This window comes from Glycine soja, chromosome 17, assembly GCF_004193775.1.
Source record: "Glycine soja cultivar W05 chromosome 17, ASM419377v2, whole genome shotgun sequence".
NCBI classification, from domain to species: domain Eukaryota; kingdom Viridiplantae; phylum Streptophyta; class Magnoliopsida; order Fabales; family Fabaceae; genus Glycine; species Glycine soja.
In genome coordinates this window covers 2,178,429-2,204,406 of record NC_041018.1, presented here as the reverse complement: position 1 = coordinate 2,204,406, position 25,978 = coordinate 2,178,429, and the positions used below count along the sequence as shown (strand labels likewise).

At 32.6% G+C, this 25,978-nt stretch overlaps 5 protein-coding genes across 5 annotated transcripts; 3 read left to right on the top strand and 2 right to left on the bottom strand.

The window, feature by feature from the left end:
* Positions 1-1,519: 1,519 nt before the first annotated feature.
* LOC114391960 (nodulin-13-like) lies at positions 1,520-2,675 on the top strand. The gene is made up of 2 exons (XM_028352985.1): positions 1,520-1,810; positions 2,152-2,675. The coding sequence occupies exons 1-2, from the start codon at positions 1,627-1,629 to the stop codon at positions 2,439-2,441; spliced, it is 474 nt and encodes a 157-aa protein (XP_028208786.1). The 5' UTR covers positions 1,520-1,626; the 3' UTR covers positions 2,442-2,675.
* Positions 2,676-8,604: 5,929 nt separating this feature from the next.
* On the top strand, positions 8,605-9,611 carry LOC114392471 (pathogenesis-related protein STH-2-like). The gene is made up of 2 exons (XM_028353621.1): positions 8,605-8,945; positions 9,040-9,611. The coding sequence occupies exons 1-2, from the start codon at positions 8,762-8,764 to the stop codon at positions 9,336-9,338; spliced, it is 483 nt and encodes a 160-aa protein (XP_028209422.1). The 5' UTR covers positions 8,605-8,761; the 3' UTR covers positions 9,339-9,611.
* Positions 9,612-10,583: 972 nt separating this feature from the next.
* LOC114394026 (heavy metal-associated isoprenylated plant protein 5-like) lies at positions 10,584-12,593 on the top strand. The gene is made up of 3 exons (XM_028355569.1): positions 10,584-11,008; positions 11,126-11,210; positions 11,289-12,593. The coding sequence occupies exons 1-3, from the start codon at positions 10,991-10,993 to the stop codon at positions 11,960-11,962; spliced, it is 777 nt and encodes a 258-aa protein (XP_028211370.1). The 5' UTR covers positions 10,584-10,990; the 3' UTR covers positions 11,963-12,593.
* LOC114394025 (WD repeat-containing protein 43-like) lies at positions 12,308-19,602 on the bottom strand. Its single transcript, XM_028355568.1, has 13 exons — positions 19,435-19,602; positions 19,200-19,352; positions 18,977-19,092; positions 18,519-18,673; positions 17,949-18,037; positions 17,249-17,795; positions 16,793-16,951; positions 15,723-15,880; positions 15,479-15,558; positions 14,595-14,706; positions 13,576-13,650; positions 13,329-13,492; positions 12,308-12,588 (listed from the first exon to the last, which is right to left on the bottom strand). Exons 1-12 carry the CDS (start codon positions 19,522-19,524, stop codon positions 13,346-13,348), a joined length of 1,881 nt encoding a protein of 626 aa, XP_028211369.1. The 5' UTR covers positions 19,525-19,602; the 3' UTR covers positions 12,308-12,588; positions 13,329-13,345.
* A 965-nt stretch (positions 19,603-20,567) lies between these two features.
* On the bottom strand, positions 20,568-23,534 carry LOC114393184 (probable polygalacturonase). Its single transcript, XM_028354448.1, has 6 exons — positions 23,358-23,534; positions 22,401-22,718; positions 22,165-22,285; positions 21,875-22,049; positions 21,714-21,784; positions 20,568-21,582 (listed from the first exon to the last, which is right to left on the bottom strand). The coding sequence occupies exons 1-6, from the start codon at positions 23,361-23,363 to the stop codon at positions 20,924-20,926; spliced, it is 1,350 nt and encodes a 449-aa protein (XP_028210249.1). The 5' UTR covers positions 23,364-23,534; the 3' UTR covers positions 20,568-20,923.
* Positions 23,535-25,978: the final 2,444 nt, after the last annotated feature.

Genomic DNA, 25,978 nt, shown 5'->3' with positions numbered 1-25,978 from the left:
ATTCATAACATCATAAACATATAATCACAAGCCAAATTAGATAAATAAAATCAGATGATTTGATTTAGTTCTAAGTTACTTTTTAAGAAAATAAATTGAAACTTTTAAATTTGAATAAGAAATATTTCGGGTAAACTTATGAGGTCTCTCTGGGCTATGCAGGCCTTGAATGAGGTCTGTTTCGGCTATGAAGTCTTTGAGAATGTTGGGGAAGGTTTGAAGTTGAAGTGGGTGTATGCATTGAATGGGGAATTGGGCCATCTAATATGGCAAGTTATAAGTCCAAACTGAAACCAATCATGGCACATATGACTTCAACTAATCGCCAAGAGCATAGCACCACCCATCACCATGGATTCATGTTCAAAAAATAATTCGACAGTTTTTGAAGTATTCCTAAAACGAACAAGAAACACGTTGGTTTGGTTTTCACTTTCAGGATTTTCTCCGAATAACAAAACTTGTTATAGTGTTTTATATATATTCCGTTTATTTTGGGGCTGATAATTATGTGCTTCTGACATTATTAATTGCAGCTTTGGTCTTTTAATTCCAACTTGTTTCTAGATTTCTTTGAAGTGAAATTCGACACTTTAATAGTTCAATTACACTGATCCGATTAGAGAACCTTATTCATCTATGCGTATCTGTTTAGTTGGTATTTATGTTTCTTTAATCATAACTAAGCAGTTATACTTGTAATTACTTGTGTTTGAAATATAGATATACAGGTGCGTGTACAGCAAACAATACACTAGTCAGAAATTGTACATGGTATTACCCTGTTACTCTCTCAAGGTATATATAAGTAAAAATAGTTAATTTCATACTAAGAAATAGTTTATATCATTTAATTTTATTAATTTCAAATAAAAAATAAAGTTATTTATAAAATATCTTTTATTGAAACTTAAAATCATGAAAGATATTTTAAGAATGATAACATTAAATATAACAAAATTAATTAGATTTATTTATATTTAAGTATAATAAATTATTTGATTTTTTAAAAATATCTTATAATTAAGAACACGTGAAATATTTTTTTAAAAATATCTTATAATTAACAGACAATTTTTTTAAAAATATCTTATAATTAAGAACACGTGAAATATTTTTTTAGGATTGGAGAGGTTGAAAGACATAGAAGAAAAGAAGATCCACTTTCAATATGAATGTAATGAAGTCCTATACTACCATCAATACTTTCACTGCAAACTATTTCAATATTTTTCAAATAGACTGAACCACAAATTACCAATTGATCAATTCCTTACAAAAAAAAAACAATTGGTTAATTTGATAATTTATTTTAAATTTAACTTTTTTGATAAATAAAGTAGATGGAAGGGCATGAGAAAGACTTGGAATTCCTTCTAGTTTGTAATAATGATCCATGTCACCACGATGAAGCTTCCTCCCTTGATTTGACTTGGGCATTAACTTGTAAGAAAATAAATCGAACTCTCGCGTTGTGGGGGCAACTTCACAGTAACCTGAAGCGCCTATAAATTAAGGCAATACCAAAATCCATAAACTCACACCCTAAGAGAGCAAAATATTTTCTTCTATCTCATCCTTTCTTTTAGTTTTATTTTTATTTTTTTATCTTGGGTAAAAAAAATCATGGGTGTTTTCACTTCTGAAAGCGAACACGTTTCCCCCGTCTCTGCTGCAAAATTATACAAAGCTATTGTCCTAGATGCCAGCAATGTCTTCCCAAAAGCATTGCCAAATTTCATTAAGAGCGTAGAAACCATTGAAGGAGATGGAGGGCCAGGAACCATTAAGAAGCTTACTCTTGCTGAAGGTAAATATTAGTAATTAATTTTAACCATTTATGGAACAATTAAGAGATACAATAATTTTAAATCCTTCAACGATATTTCTACTTCCTTTGTATAGTAAATAAATATTAAATATGTGTTCTATATTTAGAAGACATTAAATATACTTTATTTTTTTTCATTTAATACTTTTTTATACTAAGATATATATAGTCGGAGGATATAACGTTACTCTTAATTAATAGATTTCTCTTCCGAAGCATTCATGGTGGTTTCATTGTGCTTGTATTTACACTCGTTAATATAACTCATTCCATGTGTGTATATATATATATATGTGTGTGTACGTGTGAAATGTGAACAGGTTTAGGTTATGTGAAGCACCACGTAGATGCAATTGACACAGAAAACTATGTGTACAACTATAGTGTGATTGAAGGCAGTGCATTGTCGGAGCCATTGGAGAAGATATGTTATGAGTACAAACTGGTGGCAACCCCAGATGGAGGATCCATTGTGAAGTCCACAAGCAAATACTATACCAAAGGTGATGAGCAACTCGCCGAAGAATATGTGAAGACTGGCAAGGAGAGATCTGCAGGTTTCACCAAGGCTATTGAGGATTTCATTCAGGCTAATCCTGATTACAACTAATTAAGTCACCAATTATAATTATGTCTCAGTTTTATTAATTATGGTCATTTTGTGTTTTTTTTTTCCCTTCTTGTCGTGTGTTGCTTTAATTTCCAATAAAATTATTGTTTGACTTTGCTTCATGAGAAAAGTTTGAGATTATTACAAACTGGTTTGTGTACCCATCATTATTGTATATTTTCGTTATCCTTTTGTTATATATCAATATCGATCGATCAATGTTTCTCTCTTCAACTTCAATATGAATGCATAATTAATACCTAATAGCTTATAGGAAGATTACAATGTGTTGAATTGAATCATCATATATAGTTTGAATCTCTATAAAAAATTGTTGACATTTAATATTTTCTCAGTGATTCAAACAATAAGAATATATGTGGAGAAAACAAAATAACTTAAAAGAAAATAAACAATAGATGAAGCCTCAAGTCACGAGATTCAAAATGTTACTCCCGTGTGTAGTACTCAATATCTAGACGCAATTTTATATTCTTTAATCTGTTTTGTAGTAATCAATTTAGTGTGTCACACTTATAACCGGGATCTACTTAACATATTTTAATTATAAGTTATGGGATTAACGAAAACAGAAAAATTGTCACGGAAGATTTAGAATTATTTAGAAGGCGTTAATTATATATAATAATTACTTATTAGTATTTTAATATTTATAAAAAATGCTAAATAAAGAAAATGTATTTTATATCTGAAAATATAAATAAATCAATAATTTTTATTTACTAATTAGGACGATTATTAATAACAATAATTAAAGGATTTGAAATTATTTTAAAATATCCCCGATCAATTTACAAATATAAATAAATCCTAAATATCTTAATATTAAATTATTTTTATTTAGTATATTTTACTAAATATTGAGAAGATATAGATAAAGTCAAAGAATGAATAGAAGAGTTCGTGAGTCAAAGTCAATAGATGGTGAATGCTCATGCTGATGCGAAAGACAAACTTTCATGGTTCACATTCAATGCAAAGTTGAATAATAAGCCAGTGAGAAGGGGCTAGCAACTATGTTCTTTTTTTTATTTTGAAGCGTTCGAAATAAGCCAGTGAAAAGTGGAGTAATATTTAACGTGTTTGAGGTGAACAATTTATTTAGGATTTTCCTAATAAGCATTGACTTTGACGTGCTTTAATGATTCAAGGTTTGAGATCTTCTAAATTGACCGGTATTTTGGTGTGTATGAGATGTTGAAGAGATTAAGTGAGTACCTCCAAAACACATTCCAATAACAATCAAGTTAGTAAGAACTTTACCAGAATCACGATTACGATGGAAAATAATGATATTGGCTCACCGTAAAATTTGTCAATGAGCTAAGATGTTAGTCACATAATTCTGTTTGTAACAGTTCTAAACTAGCATGACTACTGACTCTCCTAAGTCCTAATAATCACGTTCTCTTTTTCCTTATTCCCTAGTGGATTTTTTTTCCTTCGTCAACCATTAAAGAGTTGACGCCATCAAATCTATAACCCTAGAAGACAATGGCAGAATAACAAGAGGCTTCTCAATTAGCAGCAGCCCAAAATTTGAATCATTGTACTTAAATTTAAAATAAGAATTTTATAAAGGAAAATATAGAAACCTTGATTAATCAATTGTAAGAACACTGAAACAAAATTAATAGTGAATACAATAATAATAAAAAATATGCTATAAAAAAAGGCAAAATATAAAATATCATGTCTAATACTAACCTAATGAACCTAGTTATAATTTGGGTACATTTAATTTTTTAACTTAAAAAATTTAATATAACCCTTTTAAATTTAAATTTTACTTATTTAACTTAAGTTCTATTATTTTATATTGGTTTGTTATATAATAAATTATGTAAAGTTATAAATATCAGCTCAACCCCAATTCAACTAAACGATTGATTCATTAAATTGTAAACTAGTATTTTTATGGGTTTAAAAACATGTAATTATTGCTCTACATTAGTGTAATTTTTTTTGTAGAAAAAAAAAACATTTTCCAAACTTAAAATTACTTAATTGAGTTCTATTTGGTTTACATTGAACACCAATTTCTCTCATAAATCATTATGTATGTTTTAATGTAAAACGTATTATTAAAATTATTTTAAGCATACATCTCAACCACATTTAATAATTTAAAATTAATTTGAGCACAATTGATTCTTTATTAAAAATTTAAACAACTGGACAGTTATAACTAATGGCATGTAAAGGAGCTAGTAGCTAATTAACCTTCGTATGAACACTTTATTACGCTGGTCTCACTGATTTAGAACTAGGTTCATTAGGTTAGTATTGGACATGATATTTTTCATTTTGTTCTTTTTTGTAGCATCTTTTTTTTATTGTGATCACTATTACTTTTTTCATTGTTCTTATAATTGTTTTAATCAAAGTTTCTATATTTTCGTTGGCAAAATTATCATTTTAAATTGAAGTACATTAATTCAACTTTGCTATTCAGCCCTTGTATTCTTGTTGGGTTCTACTGTTGTAAACTTGATGGTGTCAACTCTTTAATGGTCGACCAAGAAAAAAAATCCACTAAGGAGTAAAAAAGAGAAAATGTGATTATTAGCAGAGTCAATAGTCATGCACTCATGCTCGTATATAACCGTTAAAGATAGAATTATGTGAGCAACATCTCTGACGCATACAGTGACAAATTTTATACGTGAGCCAATATAATACATTTTCATTTAAAAATTAAATTAAAAAAACGGATTATTTCATTTTAAGATCAATATATAGAACATGTTACGAACTCGAATTAACACTAAAAATAGAATATCTGCAAATAACTTACTAAAAATAATTATATTAATGATATTCATCTATAATAGCCAATGTCAATGAATATAAATTAGTGTATATCGTAAAATAATGCTTACCTATTTTATATCAAATTTTAATTAGCTATAAACTTTAATATCTGATTATTTTTAGTTGATTTTATATATATGAACCCTCTGCTTTTGATTCTAATATTAATTACTAACTACTAAACTAATAGATTTCTTTGACATATAAGTGAAAATTATACATATCTAAGTTAAATGGTGGGAAAATTTGTACATATATTTACTACTAAATGAATAAATTTTCATTTATTATATATATTTTTATTATTAATAAATTAATAATAATAATATTATTATCCAATAAAAATTGTTAATATAATGTGTTAATATGTTGTGAGCCCAAAAGCCCACTTATGATTTAAATACTTTTGAAAGCCCAAAGTCCAATTGTATTGTATACTCATTTTTGGTTTTGAAACAAAAGGGGCAAAGCCCAAATAAAATTAGAAAATGATCCAACAAGTAGTACTTACTCGACTCTCATTTCTAAAAGGCAACTCTCTCAAAAATATAGTCTGTTGCCCAAAAATCACGTGCTAATTCAATATATTGTATACTCATGTTTATAATAATAATATGAGTATAAATTAATACAATTATGTGCAACTTAAATTAAAAGAAGAAACTCGCTTCAATACATCACAGAAAGATTCTAATTCGTTGCTAGAAATATTCAAAAAAGAACATGTTCATTGATTTACGAATGCATAACAGCACTAAATTCTCCAAACTAAGGAGTGCTTTGGTGCTGCTTAACCAAACACAAATTAATCGCTTTTGAGGTAACCATGATGATGATGGTAACAAAAATAAAATCGCAAGAAAGTACTGCATCATATGTTTCATTACATTATCTCAAAAATGGGAAAATTATAGCCCCCAACAATGTCTAAGCTCCTTGCTTTGCCAATCAATTTGTTCACACATTCCAAATTCATGCAAAATATGAACTAAAATATTAAAAACATCTGCGTTCCTTAATTTCCAAATAATCCTGCATGCCACCACAAAGAGAGATCCATTAGTGCCACGAACATTTACTTGAAGCTAATCACGTGAGCAGTGAGAGAAAAAAAATTATGTTTCTGATCAAACCACAACACTTCACAAATAAGTCTTATTCTGTAGCCACTGGTATGTACGTTTTTTAGCCGAGTAAGTACCACTTCAGCAAAAAACCATCAATAAAGGAGTTCTTCATTTCCATTTGGATGTCCTTGAGCTGTATCAAACTATCTTCTATGTGAACATAGGGAATCAAATTACAGAAGTTATGTTCTCCTAGCCACTTATTATACATACTGACACGTCACCTTTCCCAATTCTGATTTTGAAACTGGACTTTATAGGAGCCTTAACTTTGAGAATTGATTTCCATATGTACGAGCACCATTGGTTGAACATTGAGGATATGTATACCATCCAAATATTTATAATATAAAAATTTCACCCACAATCTCTTGCATATGCGTTGAATATCCAACAAAGGGGTAAAACAACATGAAGATCTTCACCAATAAACCAAGTAAAATTATAAGTTTGTAAGTTTTTCTTACTTTTATGTTACACAACTTGTCTAATTTTATTCAATGTGACATTTTATACTTGAATTCCAACAAATTTTAATCATTTTCTTATAGTGAGTAACATGATGTGGTTATTTTTATAAAGAAGAAAAGAAAATTATTTTTATCAAATAACAATCTGTTATAATTAGTTATAGGGTTTACTAATTATAATTAATAACAATTGTCTTATTTTCTCTTTAAACATGATCATATCTTATTATAGTTTTATTGTAACTATTACATTTATATATACAAAGGAAAAAAAAGAGGAAGAAATTAAGAGTTAGTTAATTGCTTGCTTCATTTTCTTTGCTTCTTCTTTAGCCACTGCATATTTCCCTGATGGCAGCTTCAAGGTAAATGACGACTAAAAAATACTACAACTTGTGGATAATAAATTAATAATACCCGATGTTCTCAGCATACCAAGGAAAGTAAGGAACCATATTTTGACTTTCTTTTTCTTTCTGAGTTTGCATTGTATGAATCCAATTTATCCAGGTCTATAATGTTGGCAAATGACCTGATTTTGCCAATAGTCGATGTGACGGCCATAAGTTTGAATAACAGCCTTGGTCCATGTTTGGAAGGTTAATAATTTCGAGAGAATAAATTAATTTTAAAAAAATCTTATGAAAATAATTTTAAAAAATAGTTGAATGAAAGATGTAATTATTTCTTAAGTAAAAAAATGCATCATCTTAGGTCTTAGGTCTTACATTGAAAATTCCCTTTGAATGCCTTCAAATAAGAAATTTCCGAGACCATTGTTAACTACTACTACCAAGTAAATGTCCATTTTAGGTCTTAACTTCCAAATTTATCCCATTAAAGGGCTCATTTTCTAAGAAACTTAATTACTAGTTCATTATATATATAGTGATTGCTGGACCTATAAACACCATAGTCTGTTCCTCGGGATATATATTCACAACTTTAATTCCATGTAAATTTTGCAGTCTACAGAATTTACTGTTGGAGTCACAACCTTTACACAAGAATACTCCTTTGCTGCCCCATCATACGCGTTCAAAGTTATAATGCATACCAAAAAAATATACTCACAGTGTAAAAATTAATATTTTATATTATCATATGATAAAATTATTTAACTTTATAATTATTTAAAATTATATTTAAGTTGTTAATTTTTTTTTGTAGAAATATATTTCTTTTTTATTTCATTAATAAGCGTAATAGTATCCATTCCAAAAAATAAAACAAAAATGGGGGTCTTCTTATGTGACACCATTTGCCGTGTCATAATTGATACCGTTATGTGATAACTAATAAGTATGAAAACCTCTTTCTTATATTGACGTATGGTTAAATAATTGCCTGGTTGAGTTTTGATTGCGGACCCCAGCCTTGTGCTGGCTCTTAAGTCTTACCTTCATTAAATTAAAGTAACAAAAATGGTGGTTTGTTTGCTTGTTTCATTTTTCTTTGCTCTTCTCTCTAGCCACTGCTCGTTTCCTCATTGGTTAAGGTAAAAATACTTCTACATACTTTTGGTGAATAACACACACATTAACACCTGCTGTTCTCAGCATAATACCCGGGTAGGTATCCTGAATTGTATGAATCCAATCCATGTGTGGGGCCATAAGTTTGAATAATAAGCTTATTTATGAAACAATTAAAAACATGCTGCAGCCACCAAGATTGTAGGTCTTCAAATAAGAAAATTCCCATTGATCATTCTTAACTACCAACTTATCCAATTCTATCAAAGGCCTCATTTCCACGAAACTCACTTCATATAGTGTGGCTGCTGGCTGGACCTATAAAACACTAGTCCTTCCCTCTTTATCTAGGATCATATCTACCATTCACTACTTTGATTCCCTGAGATTTCTGCAATCTACAAAAATTCACTATGGGAGTCACAACCTTTACACAGGAATACTCCTCCTCTGTTGCCCCATCACGCATGTTCAAGGCCTTGATTGTAGACTCCAGAAATTTGCTTCCAAAGCTCTTACCTCAGTTTGTAAAAGATGTGAATGTGATCCAAGGTGATGGTGAAGCTGGAAGCATTGAACAAGTTAACTTCAATGAAGGTTAGCAATCAAATTAACATGAACTAGTTCAGCTGAAACAGGATCACTTCTCTATATTTCTTGAATTAACTTGTTGTGTATTTATTTTATGCAGCTAGCCCCTTCAAATATCTGAAACACAGGATTGATGTGCTTGACAAGGACAACTTGGTTTGCAAATACACTATGATTGAAGGGGATCCATTGGGCGACAAGCTTGATTCTATAGGTTATGAGGTGAAGTTTGAGGCTACTAGTGATGGAGGTTGCCTATGCAAAATGACAAGCAATTACAATACCATTGGAGAGATTGATGTTAAAGAGGAAGAGGTAAAGGAAGGAAGGGAAAGCGGTATTGCAGTTTACAGAGTTGTGGAGTCATACCTGCTCGAGAACCCACAAGTGTATGCTTAATCACTTGCTTATTTATTGTGTCATGTATCATACGATATAAAAACATATTCAATTTTTTAATAACGGTGTGCAACCAAATATAGGGTTGTTTAGAATGGTTGCAAAGACTTGAATTCCTTAATAAGTCCTTATTGTATGAACAGCCAAAAATGGCTAGTGGTTTGCCAAAAATATTTGTACTTTGGTAGTAAAAAAGAGTTGAAGAGTGTTTTGTTTTACCTTTACATGGATTCCAATGTACTTAAACAAAGAAGCAACAATTCATTTCTATTGAGTAAACGTGTGTTTGGATGGTTGTAAACAGAAAAACAAACGCAGGCCAAGACTTTGAGTCACAATAATACGAGCCAATAATACTCTAATGATATTAACATGTTGGACGTACATGAGGTAGGTTCCAAGAGTTTCCATTTATAAATGAGGTAAGGTCATGATTAAGATAATTTTCTTCTGCTTCACAGCTGGAATGAGGGTTTAGAGGCACCAAAAGATAAATTTTAGTATTTTAAATTTTCTTCAGCTTTTTGTCATTTTGGGTTTCTCACTTTCTATACTTTTCAAGTTTCAACCGCAATCAAACAAAAAATATGGTTATTCAAGTGACATTCACTTCTTGCTCTTTAAAGACGGGCATGACATTTCTACCAAAAGGAGGGTGAAAGTCACTTGACCCACCCTGTAAACTATTGTTTCATATTGAATTCTTATTTACTTTTTACTAGGGTAAAGTAGTAAACGTAAGGATTGAGTTGCTGACTTACTGTTACTGAGTGTATGAATGGTAATTATTCCTTCCCATCTGTGAAAGAAACCACCACTTGATGAAAGAGGACTTATGGAAAGGACTAGAAACTTTACGTATACTGCTTTATACTGAATTTGTATAAATTATGCAAAAAGACTTTCAAGAAGGATGATAAAATATTAGTACGGAGTTGTCCAACAATAATATTCGGAGAGAGCAGTTAGCACAAACTGCAGTTGACATACTCCGGGGTAAAGCTTTTATTGACTCATCATTGTGCAAGTTTTCTTCCTTGCAAAAACCTTAATATAGGAACTCACCAAATGTCCTGTGATATTAAGTCTTTTTGCACCCAAATTCTAAAATATGAACGGATTAGCAAAAACCAATGAGCACCAAAGCACGTATTTGTGTTCGCCTACCCTTACGAGAGATGCCAAGTTTAAGGTTTGTTCCTTCCAACTAAGGTTAAGTGACAAACCAATATAATTATTGGCTTCTTTGTGACGAAAGCATTATTGCCAAAGGTTTGTCAACCTTCACCGACCCTACCGTTTAAGCTTTTAGGCAGTGTTGGAATTAGATATGCCCCCAGCCTCATATATCTTAGGTAACAACGAGATTCGACATTACAATTTACAAATGTCCATAGAGAAGAACCTCTGAATTCTTTCCTGAATCATCACCCCTCTTCCGCAGACCATTTTTCTCTTTCTGTCTCCCCTTGGCCGTCAAAAAAAAAAAAATGATTCCTTGCATTTCCCGCATGTCTTGCTTTTAACATATTCCTTGCCCTTGTAAGGCATGAACAGATGGATTCCATTCACAGGTTCTCCATCCATAATCCACTTCCTTAAAACAAAAGCATATCTCTTGGTTTTCTATAACTTTACAGCTCCATGCCTCCATGGCTCGGGATTCACAGGTAATATCCAAAGCATATATGTTGATCAATGAAATTATGGTTTTTTATATCAATTTAAATTTAAACATGTAGCAAGCATTATCTCTTCTTTAAGAGTGGCTAATCCATCAAATGCAGGCACCTCGTGTCACGCAAATACAGGTCCGAGTGGACTGCAAAGGGTGCGTGCAGAAGATAAAAAAAACACTAAATGGAATTCATGGTATCTATTTAAATTATTTCCCTTGCAAATAATGCAGCAACGTTTCCAAATTATTTGATTAACTTTATCATTTTGCAGGTATACATGATCTTCGTGTTGACCTACTTCAACAAAAGCTCACAATTATTGGGTGGGCAGATCCAGAACAAGTTGTCAAAGCAATTAAGAAGACAAAAAAAAATGCCACCATTTGCTCTAGTATTGAACTAACGTCTCCATCTAAACCAACTGAACCAGAGCCAAAAGAAAATGCACCAGTCCCTGATGCAACACAACCACCACCAGCACGAGTTCCACCACCTCAAGCAAGCCCACCATCAAAACCACCGCCTCAACGGCCACCACCTGAAGCAACACCACCATCGCACATACCTACACAGCACAAGACAAGCCGGCAGTGGCAGAACAACACAGGAATTGAAGAATTAGAACAGGTTCATGTGAAGCAATACTATCATCTGCCTAACAACGTTAACAGATTCAGTTCTGGCCGCAACCATGTTGAACACTGGCACAGATACCATAATGGCCCTGTATTTCTACAAGAGTCATCCCGACCCATGTATGTGACACACAGCTATAACACACACGTGCCTTCGTCAATCGTCACTGAATATGAATACGTCAGATCACCATCCAGACAAACACATTACAATTGTATAGAACACTACAGTGGAGATTACCAGAACGACAATGTAAACATCACATCCATGTTCAGCGATGATAATCCCAATGCATGTTGCATTGTCTAGTAGTAGTTAGGGTTTCATGAGCTTTCATATGTCTTGATAAGTGAGTTGTCGAAGACGATTCGAAAAACTATAATTTGAAGATTGAAAATGAGAATACTTTAGTTTGCATGTGATCCAAGAATGGAGAGAATATTCCTAACTTCTGGGAGCTGGAAAATTTTATTCTGGATTCCATTCGTGAGACCCAAAAAGCGCGATAATAAATAAAGGGTAATAAAAACATGTTCGGGAAGAGATATTTGTAACTATAGCCAAAAAGATATCTTGCAGTTAACTTGCTACGTGTAGGCCAATTTGGGGTATGCAAAACTTTTATCACGAAATCAAAGCTGTTGTAGATCTGGAGGATACTAAATCTTCATCGTAGTATTTTGAGCATGTATTCAAACATGTAAATATGCCCGAGCTATATTTACGTATTTTTACTTAACAATAAAAATCTCAAATTACATAAATTAGGGGCCGCGTCATTTTTTAACAAATCTGGATGATACCAAAATTTCTCTCTGAGGATGTATCTATCTATATAGCAACAAAATTGTGAACAAGGGGGGCTGGATGAAATACAGCAGCTTCCATTCCTCTACATCTTCGTCAGCCGCAAAAGAGACAACTTGGAACCCAATCTGTAAACAGTTAATAGTAAAACTCCAATTAATAAGGCATATATGGACTTATATGATAGCTAGAATTATTAACATCACGAGACAATACCAGAATTTTTAGGGTAAAACAAAAAAAATAAGATAGGCAAACGGAAAACCAAATATGTTAACAGATTGGCACTTTATAGAGATTAGTTCTCCAAAGAAACAATTTAGATAGTGGCTACTAATTGCAAAATAGTCTTTTTATTATGATAGGCTAAGAAGCAGAGAAGAAATTCTTTAGGTTAATAAAAATTTGCATAAATCAAGTAGTTTTTGCGCAATATCAGCTATGCCCAAGTCTAGAATCTGACTGAGATCCTCATTGAGTTTTAAGAATTAATGATGTGGAAAAGGTTTATTGGCAATAAGTGGCAAAAGAAAAACAATACATCATTATCAATAATTTAAGCAATCTCGAAAGAGGATAATAAATTCCCAAACAAATGCAGAATGGGTGTTTCAGGATCTCCAGACTCAGTTAAAATCATCTTTATTTAACCACATTTTAGCATGTTTGGTTTGGCTTCACTTTTGCCAAAATCAATTCAGATTTTTCACGTTAAAGGCAAAGCAACACAAAGTTGCTTCCAGTTTTTCATGATGCCACCATGATTGAGTTTCTCGCCACCAATATAAACACACTATTTATCCACTTTAGCAATTTTGGTATGAACAAATGCATAAGTCATAATAAAAACTCTTATGTATGTAATTACCTCTAGAAAAAATCAAACTAGCTTTCATCATCAGTACTTATTTCAGAAGAATCATCTTCCTCGTGATAATATTCATCTTCAACTTCAACTTCATCTTCATCTTCACTTTCTTGCATTTGGAGTTCATGCACAGAATGGCTTATAGTCTGAGAAGCCTTGTCAATCTGAAAGTAAACTTTAATAAGGCCCCTGAAAACCAATAACATTCAACAGACGGCCAAACTAATTTCAGAAAATGTGACCGTACCTGTGATGTCAGCAGTTGCAGACGACCTGATAATTGTAACAAAGGCTGATGAGTTGCCCCTCTAAAATTGGTAATCTGAAAAGTGGCAGACAACGTTTCAAAATCTCAAAAAGTAAAGCTATATCACATAAACAGAACCAGAAATCACCAGGAAATCAGAATGATCAAAAGAAGCAAATTTGACAAGAAACAAATCAGAGTAACCTTAGTATTCAAAAAGAATACTAATAAATAGCCATTCAATACAAAGACATCCCATTGTTCCCAATCCATAACCTGTCGTTATTCCTATTGCATGTTTTATCACAACTTTATAAGAGAAATAATCAGATAACATTTTCAAGTCATGTTTTTATTCCCACCCCAGAAGAAGCTAGAGGAATATTGTTTTACAAAATCAGAATATAATGGCATGTTCAGGTTTCAGTTTTAAAACAGGAAATTTAGAATGACATGCAAAATTGTAATTGCAACTTCAATGCACTTTAAGTCTTTAAGCAATTAGTCAGGCAGTGTAGTTTCGTTTCATTTCATTTCATCATTTTGACTTTGTGAACTATCCCAACCATATCAAGTTACTGATCAGTTGGCCAAATATTGTGGGTAGGCCAGAAGCTGATAAAAAAAGCAAATAGAAGTGTATCAGAAAGAGAACAAATTACAACATAAATGGCATAAGCCATGTCAGATATTTCTATGCATAATATTTATATAATTTTAAAGTTAAATTAACTGATCTTTTGGCCATTTCATTATCTTTCAAGTCTTTCTATCCATTAGTTAACATCAGCGAAGTTAACCATATGATGAAATTCAACATAAGTGCCACATGTCATATTAGGACATCAATGAAGCATTCATTATACAAGAAGGAATAATAGCAGAAGCTGCAGAATTAAATTAGGGGAATTATATTTAGATTTGAAATTTCCATTTAGTAAATAAAGCATGATGAATTTAAAGTTGAGATTGCAGATACCAAGCACATAAATGAGAAAACAAAATTTAATCCATTATACCTTGTCTAAGGAATTGAGTGTACGTGTCACATATTGCTGAGGAATGCCACTGAGATCATGATTCACTAATATGCTGTATATCCATGGAAGAATATACTTTCCACTAGATGATCTGTTGAATAAAGATTTAGAAAATGTCAAGAGAATTGAGTGCATATGCTTTGGCATTACGGAAAAGAAAACACATAATGAAAGATATCACAATTGCTTGTTTCCACTGTCTCTACAAATTTTTTAAAACAGGAAAAATGTGAAAACAAGGTGGCATTTTTCCAAGTATTTACGAAAATAAGATGTTTTCTGAAACCAAACAGGACCTTCCTTAACATGATTACAAGCCAACACTGATTCCCATTCTTCTAAATTACTTGAGCTGGTGAAGTATTTATCATAAGATGTCATTTAAGTTCAAGAATTAATATAAATTTTACCATACTACTATTTGGTTCAATTTGATTCCAATTCTATCTTGTTTATATAGTTAGTTAGTTAGAGGGGTCTAGGAGGTAAATAAATAGGAGGGTGTCAGGCAAGAGGCATTCAGTCTTGAATCATTTGAGAATTGAGCTTTTGCTCCCTGTAAAAGAAGAAATCCTTCATGAGGGGGAAACAGTTGTTGGAGCCTGGAGGAGAGATCTCTCTCCTATTTTCCATCCCTTCCTATTCCTATTCTTGGTTCCTAACACGTTGGCTTTCCATTTCAACTTGGAGAAGGAACTAGACATCCAATGCTACCCATAACTAAGTTACTAAACATTACTCCTAGAATAACATTTGGTCATTTTACTATTGCAATCAAACAATCAACAAACAAGAGAAAATTTAGAACATCCCAGCATAGGCAAGAGACCTTTCAGAAGAAAGCCCCAAAAAAGAAACCAAACCTTGATTCCCATGCAGCCAGTAACACTTCCAGTAGCTTCCCTGCTTTGGTTGACTTCATAGACAAAACAGCTGCTCTTATCTGATAAATGGATCTTAAATTCAGGCACATAAACAATTCCATTCAACTTTTAAAAAATATGGACAATTAATATAATGCAATGACAATAAAAAAATAAATAGATAAAAGAACATATGGAACCAAAAGTAATAGCAAAAGACAGTCACATTGACTCATAAATTAACCTTTTTCATTGGAACAGTAGCTTCCAGATCAATACCCTTCAACAACTTACAGCAAAGTTCAATGTTTGATGCATACACACTTTCACTGGAAATCATCCCTAGTGATCTCATCCGGTCCTCCATGCAAATTACATCAATCTCACTTTGTGCCATATCATCTGCATAGATTGGTAAAATCAATAGATTAAGCAAAGCACAAAAGAACCATGCATCTTCTTTTCTAGTTTATACTTAGTAGCAGCAATGAACAGAAGACAAAGGCAAATTATATTAAAAATGTCTCTCATTTGATGGTGGAAATGCCAATCAGCCAATGACAAGAATGCTACCCCATTGACTGCTGGTGAAAAAGTTACAATTCATAAGCAATCACAATTACTCAATATTTTTAATGAAAGGTCAAGACTGTGGTTGATCTTAAAATAATGGCTTCAAAATAAGGAGTTTTATGCAGACAAGCTAGCCTCTCATGGTCTTACCATACAGGACTATTTTTTCTGGGATTTAATTTTTCGTTTCAGTAGTGAGTACTTTAACCAGAATAGGTTTGGTATTCCTAACTATAGGTTTAGATGATTGATCCTTGTTTTCATGGGTTTGGTTTATGCCCCCCCACCCCCTCCCGCTTTTCTTGTTCTCTTTCTTTCATGTTTTTATGATGTTCTGCAGATGACTGCTAGTGACAGGGGTGACAACCTAGTTGGGATGCCTGTCTCTATTGAGTCATGCCATTATTGTTCCAAAGAAAAGCACTATACAAATGTACCACTGTTTTATAACAAACAACAATAATGGATGTTACTCAGATACGTAAACACAAGCACAAATACCTAGAAGTGAATCAACCACATGAGAATCTGGCTGTACATATTCTTTGCATGCAGGGTGGACTTGTTATTAGACATGAAATTTCCAAATTGGTATAAATTTGTCAACACATATATTAAGCCATAAATTCCATTTTCAGGAAAATAGTGAAAGTGTTCAATTTATTGCTTAGCAAGAAAATAAGGTACAATTGATGCATTAATCAATCATGCATTTGTTTAAGAAAAAAATCATATTAATACCTTCCATCTCAACAGAATCATCTTTACTACTTCTATGCAAATCATCAATTACATCCTTGTCCAGAGATTTTTGAAATGCTTTCTCTTTCTCATGAGAATCAAAAACCTTAGGAATTGGAAGCAAGGCATCCTCAGCATTAGCTCGGTCTAGTGCAGTTACTGTCAAAATATAGGAACATCAGTTAGTAGTAACCTACAACAGCATCAGGAATACAATTACTAAGAAATATAAGATCAGCTTATTTTGGGGGATAAGTTCAAAATTAGTTATAGGATCAGATAGCAAAATTATGTGCATCAAAGCAAGCATGTAAAATAATTGTAAGATATATAAACACATATTAGGGTTCCCAACTAATAGCTCAAACTTTTGAAATAGTTTATTATTGACAAAAAATAGTCAAAATAAGAGAATGCTGGTGAGAAAGAGTTAATCAAAGGCACAAAAAGTCTTACCTGTTTGAGCATTTGTCCCCTTCTTAGATTTGCCAAGAGATTGACTCATTGGAAGAAGAACACCATCATGAGAGACATTCAACTTTATGTCCGCACCAGAATGCACAAGAATTTTTCTAAATGATGGTTTTACAAGCAACCCATAAACAAGAAAAACTTGCCCAGAGGCTGGCTTCTGGATGCCTTGTAATTTTGCAGCATATATTGCAGGCAGAGCTCCCTTGTAGTTTCTGGAGGGCACATCTTCTAAAGATAAGGATATTTTAGTGGGTTTTGCATTACGCAGTTCTTCGACACTATTACCAAACCATAAATAACAAATGCCAATTTCTGAGATTGCCAAAACACATATGCCAGCCTCATCATGTTCCTCACTATCAATGCACCTGCTATCAAGAAAGACAGCAGGGTGCTCCATCGCAAGAACACAACTAGCTGACTGCTTTTTAGCACCCTCTATCCTCCAAACAGCAACATATCTTTCACCAACAGCAGATGAGAGGATATGCTTCCCATCTTCAGTGAAAACCATGCATCGAACAGATCCCTGTTAATTAAACTAAAAACAATTGTTATACAAACAACAAAATCATTGCAAAGACAATTTTTTTTAAGAAAAAAGGCACGCCTGTTTTTAAGACAAATTAAAAGGGCACTGATAGAGTATATGCATGTACATAGGGAAATCTACGAGACTCACAGGATGACCAGAGAACTTTTGAATCTTTTTGTGATTAGAACAGTTAAAAATCTTCAATTGTGCTGCTGCAGTAGCTAATGTCTTCCCATCTGATTTAAGTAGAGAAGCAATTACCAAATCAGTAATCAAAACAGTAGTAATAATACCTACAAATTGGATATTCATCTAAATCATGATTCACTGAAGCCCTTTTGAGTTTTGACTCACTGCAGCTAAGGAGTTATTGCAATATTGCTAAATGCTAATAGTTTAGCACCCATTCAACAAATATGGACCTCAAGTGATAAACAGTTTTTCATTCTAATGATAATAAAAGAACTAACATTGAGAGTAGATGGTCTCCTTAACTAAATTTGGATCATTGAACCTTACAATTAGAAATTTGAGCTTTCTATTTGCAATTTTATTTTATTATTAATAACAATATACAAGAACAAGAAGCTTAAAGAATTCTGAGGGAAACTCAATCAAATTATACCACGCACCATAGACAAATGTCTAATTCAGATTGACTTGATCTCCTCCCACCAAAACAACAAGATTTCTACAAAAGCTGTGAAGGATAAATACCTGGAGAAACAGACATGCAGGATACTGGCTTTGTAGAAGCTTTAAATTTCTCCAACAGGTTTCCTGTCATGAAATCTATCAAACATACCATCCCATCTGCACCAGCCGTATAAATGGTTGACACATTTGCTGAAGATGCAATGGCTCTCACACCTCTGCAGTCGAGTTGAACAAACAAGAAAGAGAAATCAGGAACTAAAACCCATAAAATCCACAAAGTAACATTGATTGGAGTCACCATGTCCAATCATCATGGAGTTACAGATTTTAAAATCTACAGAGCATTAGGTCCTAAATTATCCATTAAAATACAGTAATAAATTAAACCAAACTTAGATGCAGTGCTTTTTAGTGTTTGTTCTCCAATCAAAATTAGAGTTTCGTCTTCACAATTCGCACAGTTAATGCCAGCCTTAAAAAGAGAAAAGGTAGTGCAGCTAAGTTTATATCTAACTAACCCAGGATGACAGTCAGTAAGTCTCCAAGTCAATTGACCAGAAGCGATGTCAAGTGCTAAAACATCACCGCCACCAGTTCCAAGCACTAACAAGGAGGATATATGCTTCCTTTTCCTCTGCAATAATTCACAATATTAGAGGTGTAAATATATAGTATCATTCTAAAAGAAATAGTAATACATACATAGATAATAGCAAAAAAAAGAAGAAGTGAGGGACGGACCTTTTTGTCGAAGGAGAACCACTTGATGCAAGTATAATCTAGCGCAAGATGGCCGTTAATGGATGATTTATGATGTAAAGTAGTAGCAGTTGAATGAGTTGAGGTAATATCGGCGAACTCGGTGTGGACCTGACCCCTCAGTGTGTCCCATATCTATGCAGACAAATTGTGAATAAGTAACAGTTCAGTTGAGGAAAGGCTTAGAAGAAAGATAGAGAAAAAAAACGAAACGAACCTTGACGCGACCGTCTCCGGCGGTAATAGCGAAGAAGTCGAGTGAAGGATTGAAAGCTGTCAAAATGTCTCTGACGTCCGTTGAAGCCATACCCGAACCAACAGCTGAAGCTTGCAAAGAGGAACGAAACGAGAAAGGGTTCCCGTTCGCAGCAAGAGAGGGAAACAAAACAAGTTTTGTGTCGGGTCGGATCGGGTTTCTGTCAAGTTAATCCATAATCCTTGCCCTGTGGGCTTTATGAGCTACGGCCCACCGCAGACCCCCAAATTTATAATATTGGCAAATTCGGGAAAATAAAAACATACAAAATTTACGGAATTTTAAGCATATGACTTCACTCCTTTAAAATGTACAATGTGATATTGTATTGATGAAAAATACTTTTTAAGATATATATATATATATATATATATATATATATATATATATATATATATATATATATATATATATTAAACTAAAAAAAATAATCTTTGAAATAGTAATGACATGCTCTTGATCTCTTGTCCCAAAAATGAATTTTGTCTTTGAAATCAGTTTCTTCTTTCATGTGCCAGATTTTCCCATCACTTCAAAAATCAAATGTTTTTCGTGACATTTTTTTAGTGAACAATGTATGATGTATTAAGTATTAGAAGGACTCGGATTATTTTTTCTTTGTATGTGTGACTGTGTGAGTGTTGGAACGAAAATCACGAGAGTAAACTCGTCTGGAAAAAACTAGAAAAGAAATGAAGGTAGCTCTGAGTCTGTGAAAAGCATGGGGAAAATGTCAGTGCAATTACACTAGCTAACAATTTCGTGATGATTTTTCTTTTCATAATGCGACGGGTAGATAATGATTAATGAGCTGGAAATTATTATTAATTACTTTATTTACTGGGAATAATTTACTAACCCAACCAAATGCTGATTTAAAATTATAAATTTAATTAAAATGTACTAATAGTGTAAAAATTATAAACACTATAATCCAATTATAAATTATCATACTTAATTTTATTGTTATATTTTATGATAATTATTTTAAAAATCATATCTGAGATAATTTTTAATTGGTTAACAACATATTTTTTTTTTACATTAACAATATCTTAAAATTAAACTCTAAAATTTTACAAACTTTACATGGATAAATAATATGAATTTAGTTTTCAGTATGAATATTTGTACACTGTCAATTGCCTACAACATTTTTATACCATCAGTGTATTATGGCTTCAAGTTCAAATTTCTTTTATTGAGCCTCACGGAAATCCATCACATGCCTTACAATGAAATCACAATGAACTAATGCAAAAATCAAAAATCAAATTGAGTTCTCTTGGTGCATGCAGCATGCAAGAATGCAAATCTAAGGATGGAAAAATGAATGCTCCAAATCACTGTCTTATTGGAAAGAATGTGGGCTTTAAAGATAGAAATGGCTAATCACTTTGCATGGGCTTTCAAGCAGGGAATTGAAGAATATGAACCTTTTCATGGCTAATCACATGACAGCGGTTTTTCCCTTGATACTGAGCAGGGAGAGACAATCTGAAAGGGTCTCAAGGTCAGGACATGGTTTGGGAAGAACAGAATCTGAAAATCCGGAGACATTTGAGCATTCCCAAGGAATGGAAGAAACAGAATTTATAGACAAAGTTACGTTGGAAAGGCATATGTTAGTGAAGGGAGATTCTTGAAGACCAGCAAAGCTTCCAGCAATAGTGATGTTTGTGCCAATCATATCTTGCAAAATAATGTGGTCCAAAAGTGGTAGAGCATTAGGGTCAAATTTATCATCAGGATGAGACCCACAATAACCTGTGGCGGCCATAGCGGTGTATATATTCTCCATTTCTATGTCTGATATGATGATTTCCTTCATATAACCACCTCTGCCCCTCATGGTTCTGAACTCAATGCCACTCTTTGAGTTGTAAAGATGAACATTCTCCACAAGAATATTTGAAATGCCACCAGACATGTCACTGCCAAATGCAATAGTAGAGCCAGAATAAGCCTGCAGATGTACCCTTCTGATGTGTACATTCTCAGTTGGCCTGCCATAGGCAATGCCATATTCGTCCCAGCCACTTTTGAGTGAAATTGCATCATATCCCGTTGCAATGACACAATCCTCTATACAAACATGATCAGAAGAATCTGAAGAAATTAAGTGCACAAGAATTAGCGAAGTGACCATTGGTAACATTTACTATAGGCTATTGAAATTTGGGAGGCAATGTTATTCTCACAAAATTGACCGAATATTAATTCCATAATATGTAACACACCTGGTACTATGCCAATGGTATAAGGAGATTCTTGAGGAGCAGAAATTGAAACATTGTGAATATGTACATTGCTGTGTGACAATACATAACCAAATCCAATATCACTTTTTTGTTTTCAAAGTTGCTATTACTCAAGTGTTTAAAAGAAGCACAGAACATACCTGCAATAAACTGGGTGAATACTATATGCAGGAGCGTTCAAGAATGTAAGATTTGAAACTACCACGCGATTAGATGCCACTAATTCAATCAGATGTGGACGGCTGTAGTTCAGGGAATGGGAACTAAACAATTCCCACCAACCCAATCCCATGCCATCAATGATTCCATTATTACCTAGTAATACCCATTAAGATATGAAATTTCAAGCCATAAACATACCCATCAAAAAGATGGAAATTTGAGGAAGGGTAGGAGGGAAAAGAAAAGATGTTGGGAGTGGGAAAAAAACCTGTTATCACCACATCATGTAACATGTATCCATTAACTAAACTCTGATATCTTCCCCCGGGAACTTCAACTCCTCTGCCATAAGAAGGTAATGGATCAACAACTTCCCAGTGAAATGGATCCTATCAAAGTAAAAAGCCAAGAATAAGAAAAAACACTTGTCAGTAATAGTGACCCCAGACTGGAATATGCTACATGTGCTATCCTCAGTAAAAGAAAAGGCAAAAGGTGAAATACCTGAGATCCAAGAATTACAGCACCTTTTTCCAAGAAAAGTGTGAGATGGCTAGTAAGATTGAAACTTTGAGTCAACCATGTTCCGGGTGGCACATATAACTGAGCACCACCCTTGTCAGCAAATGACTTGAGATAGAAAATGGCATTCTGGAATGCAATAGTGTTCAATGTTTTACCATCCCCAACCGCACCAAACTCCAAGATGGAGACAGTGTGTGGTCTTGGCTTTAGTGCTGGATTAACCTCACATTGTCTACCATCGCTATCACCATTAACTCGAACTTCATTGCTCAACGCCAGCAGCAAGAGCAATGCCACCTGAACAAGTATTTTAGGAAGGGAAATCAAAACATTCATTCTCACAAGACATTCTACAAATACAATAATTATGTCCTGGATAGATTCAAGACAAATAGAGATAAAAGACTCTTCTTCTTCTTCTGTGAACAAATAATTCACTTCCCTTTACTCATAAGCATTTCCGATAGAAATGCACAACTACCTAAGTTAAACAGGAAGTCTGAATGTGAAGAATTTCATAACTAGGACAATAAGTCAATAACCAAAGCAGAAGACTCATCTCCATCAATAACGATGAATGCAATACTATGTGTTAATGAATTGAATAAAATTCAGAAAGACTTAAAACAGAATAGCTGTTGTATATTACATTTGATGATTGAAATGCAAAGTTTACAGGTTTTACAGATCATAAAGATTTCCATTGAAGTCTACCATGGACAGCAACTGCCATTGCCTCTGAAAGGAGCAAGACCAACGGGTCCAAACCCAAATGGAATCAAACACGTACCACAATGGGATACACATATACATTAATTCAAGCATTTAAAATTGAAAACAATCTTTCTTGCCAGTTTATCAATCCAAAAACAATATAAGACAATAAGCTCAAGAATTTCATAACAAATAAGAAGAGAAACATTCAAACATACGTACTAGCATGTTCTTTGGTCAAAACTTCTGACAGCACGGTGCAAGGGATAGAAGAAACAGAGCTAGTGCCAAAGCACCGAGAAAGAACTAAAAATAAATAAATTGCAGGGGCAGAGAGAATATTGAAGGAGAGGAACCAGAAGCAAGGTGAAGCGAAGGACAGGGACAACTTTATGCAAGTTAGTGAATATTATAAGCATAAATCATGTAAATGACAGAAGAGGAGAGGATGAATGGTCCTTTCTTCCATGATATGTACACACGCTTTTATTAATGTGACAAATATATTTTTCATCTTCAGAACGCTAAATTTAGATCATATCATTATAAATAAATAGATAATTGAAACTAAAACTTATTAATAATTATAATCAGTCAAAATAATAATAATAATAAATATAAAATTGCAGAACTGATCTTACATATCTCTAAGTAAGTCTTCAACAGAGTCTCTTGTGAATAAAACAAAAAACAAAAACGTAGTTGAAATAAAAAATGACACCGATTAATCAAATTTTGTAATGAAAACTAATCATCATAAAATTCATATTTAGTTAGCACCTAAAATATGATAATCCAAATTGAGATAACTATATTTAAAATATGGTATAAAATATAATATTTTTCTTAGTAAAAATTCAAAATTTGATTCGTTGTTTTACCATGAATTTTATTTATCAAAATGGGATTTTTTTTTTAACTTTTTTCATGTTGGATTAAGGTTGAAAAACCATTTTTTAAGAAATGAAGTGCATATTTGACAAATATTCATAATATTTTTTCTTTATTGTAACAAGATTTAACAAAATATTTTATATTAAAATTAATTTGAATATAACTATTAATTATATTTAATGATTTTAAATTAATTTTATTATAAGCAATTTTATTTGACAAATGGTGGGTGAGGGGATAAGAAATGGAATGATAATGAAGAAATGTATGTTAATGTATAGAAAGGAGAGTGAACCCTACATCAATCATCAACAATGGTCAAGATGCTAGCCTAATGAAAATGGTAATGATGTGTTAAATTTATAATTATCCTATTATATATCGTTGTAACAATAATGATAATGATAATAGTAACAATAATTACAATGATTGTGACAATCAATAAATATCATGAAGATCGATCGACACACTTGACAATCATGAATAATATTGACCAACAAACAAAAAAATTGATGTCATAATTAATATTGTAGAATGTAATAATTGAAATTTTTTACATATTTAATTTTATTAGGTGAATCTTTTAAAAATTAAGATTTTAATTTGAATTATATAAGGATTTATAACTGTATAGTTATATATTATTATATTCTATTAATAATTTGTATCTGAAATAATTTAAGATATTTTATAACCAAGTTAAATGTTATACTTTTAATTAATGTTTTTATTTTATTAATTTCTTGTAACTAATATAAGTACGAAAATAATATTTATATTTTCTTATTTATTAAAAAATACATTAAAAAAAGTATATTATATTTAATTAAAATCTTAGTAACAAGTGTAAATCTAAGTATATAATCCTCTAAAAAAATCCGAGTATATAATTACTCATTGAATGTAAGGATGGGCACTAAAGTCATCACACACGTGTAGCCGTGTAGGTATAGTCTCAGATGTGAGCCCTTTTGAACGCATGTATGAACACTGAGAGCCAAATATCCTATCAATTGGCAACTGCTGTCATATGGTGTAATTTTGTTTTTTTGTGTGGTAATGATAAAGTTAATGGGAGCCATGTAATCCAAGGATTCTTATAGTTTTTAAGGGACATATAAGCATTCAAGATTTTGCCAAACATTACTTACAGCAATTATTAGCTAAAAACCACATCTTCCATTCGGAGCATTACTTTGCAATTGGATACTTTTTTTTTGTGTTTGACGGTAGCTCTGTGTCCACAGTCCACTATTCAACTAGCTGGCTCTTTCTTGCAAGGTTAATGTTTGGGGGAGCCTAATTGGCTAGCTAGCTGTTTATACTCATTTTCTTTAGGAGAAAAGAGAAGAAATTGGAAGGATTTTAGAAAATTTCAAAAGTCAAAATGCATACCTAAATTGACATTGACATTGCCCAAGTTTTTCTTTTCTAAATATTTAGATTCTACAACAAGAGATGCCCTTTTTTCTTGGTACATATACATACCTACTCATAATTATTCTAGAAGTATAGTGTTCGACAAGGAGCATATATATACAATTTGATTACAAATCTATGTGGTCATTGCAAATGAATCCATCTAACCAATCTTGTCAACCACATTTATTTATCATTGACGAGTCTCAATTTGTAGAAGAGAGCAGGACATACATTTTGCAGCAAGTGCCAAGACAGGGAGGGTGGGGAATAGAAAAGGCCGAAGGTGAGAAGGTCTCATCATGATTTATGGGGCCAATGCAAGACATTCGAATTCTATAGATGCATGGAAGCAGCAGCAAGGTCCCCTAAATCATGTCATTTTCTGTCACTGTTACGTGCACGTGCCGAACCAAAAGACAAACACCACAGACTCAATTATTTGTCCCAAAAGAGACCTCATGCTGTGCCAAGAGTTAAACCTTATTCTGCCCAATGCAATAATAAAGATGATCATGCACCAAGCCAAA

Coding starts and splice junctions, on each gene's coding strand:
- LOC114393184 (XM_028354448.1), bottom strand. Junction 22,286..22,400: donor CTGTAATTCTTGGATCTCAG/GTATTTCACCTT, acceptor TTACTTTGATAG/GATCCATTTCACTGGGAAGT. Junction 21,583..21,713: donor TACCATTGGCATAGTACCAG/GTGTGTTACATA, acceptor TAATTTCTTCAG/ATTCTTCTGATCATGTTTGT.
- LOC114392471 (XM_028353621.1), top strand. CDS start 8,762: ATGGGAGTCACAACCTTTACACAGGAATACTCCTCCTCTGTTGCCCCA. Junction 8,946..9,039: donor ACAAGTTAACTTCAATGAAG/GTTAGCAATCAA, acceptor TATTTTATGCAG/CTAGCCCCTTCAAATATCTG.
- LOC114391960 (XM_028352985.1), top strand. CDS start 1,627: ATGGGTGTTTTCACTTCTGAAAGCGAACACGTTTCCCCCGTCTCTGCT. Junction 1,811..2,151: donor GAAGCTTACTCTTGCTGAAG/GTAAATATTAGT, acceptor AAATGTGAACAG/GTTTAGGTTATGTGAAGCAC.
- LOC114394025 (XM_028355568.1), bottom strand. CDS start 19,524: ATGGCTTCAACGGACGTCAGAGACATTTTGACAGCTTTCAATCCTTCA. Junction 18,674..18,976: donor CTTACTGACTGTCATCCTGG/GTTAGTTAGATA, acceptor ACTCGACTGCAG/AGGTGTGAGAGCCATTGCAT. Junction 13,651..14,594: donor CACTCAATTCCTTAGACAAG/GTATAATGGATT, acceptor GCCACTTTTCAG/ATTACCAATTTTAGAGGGGC.
- LOC114394026 (XM_028355569.1), top strand. Junction 11,211..11,288: donor AACACTAAATGGAATTCATG/GTATCTATTTAA, acceptor ATCATTTTGCAG/GTATACATGATCTTCGTGTT.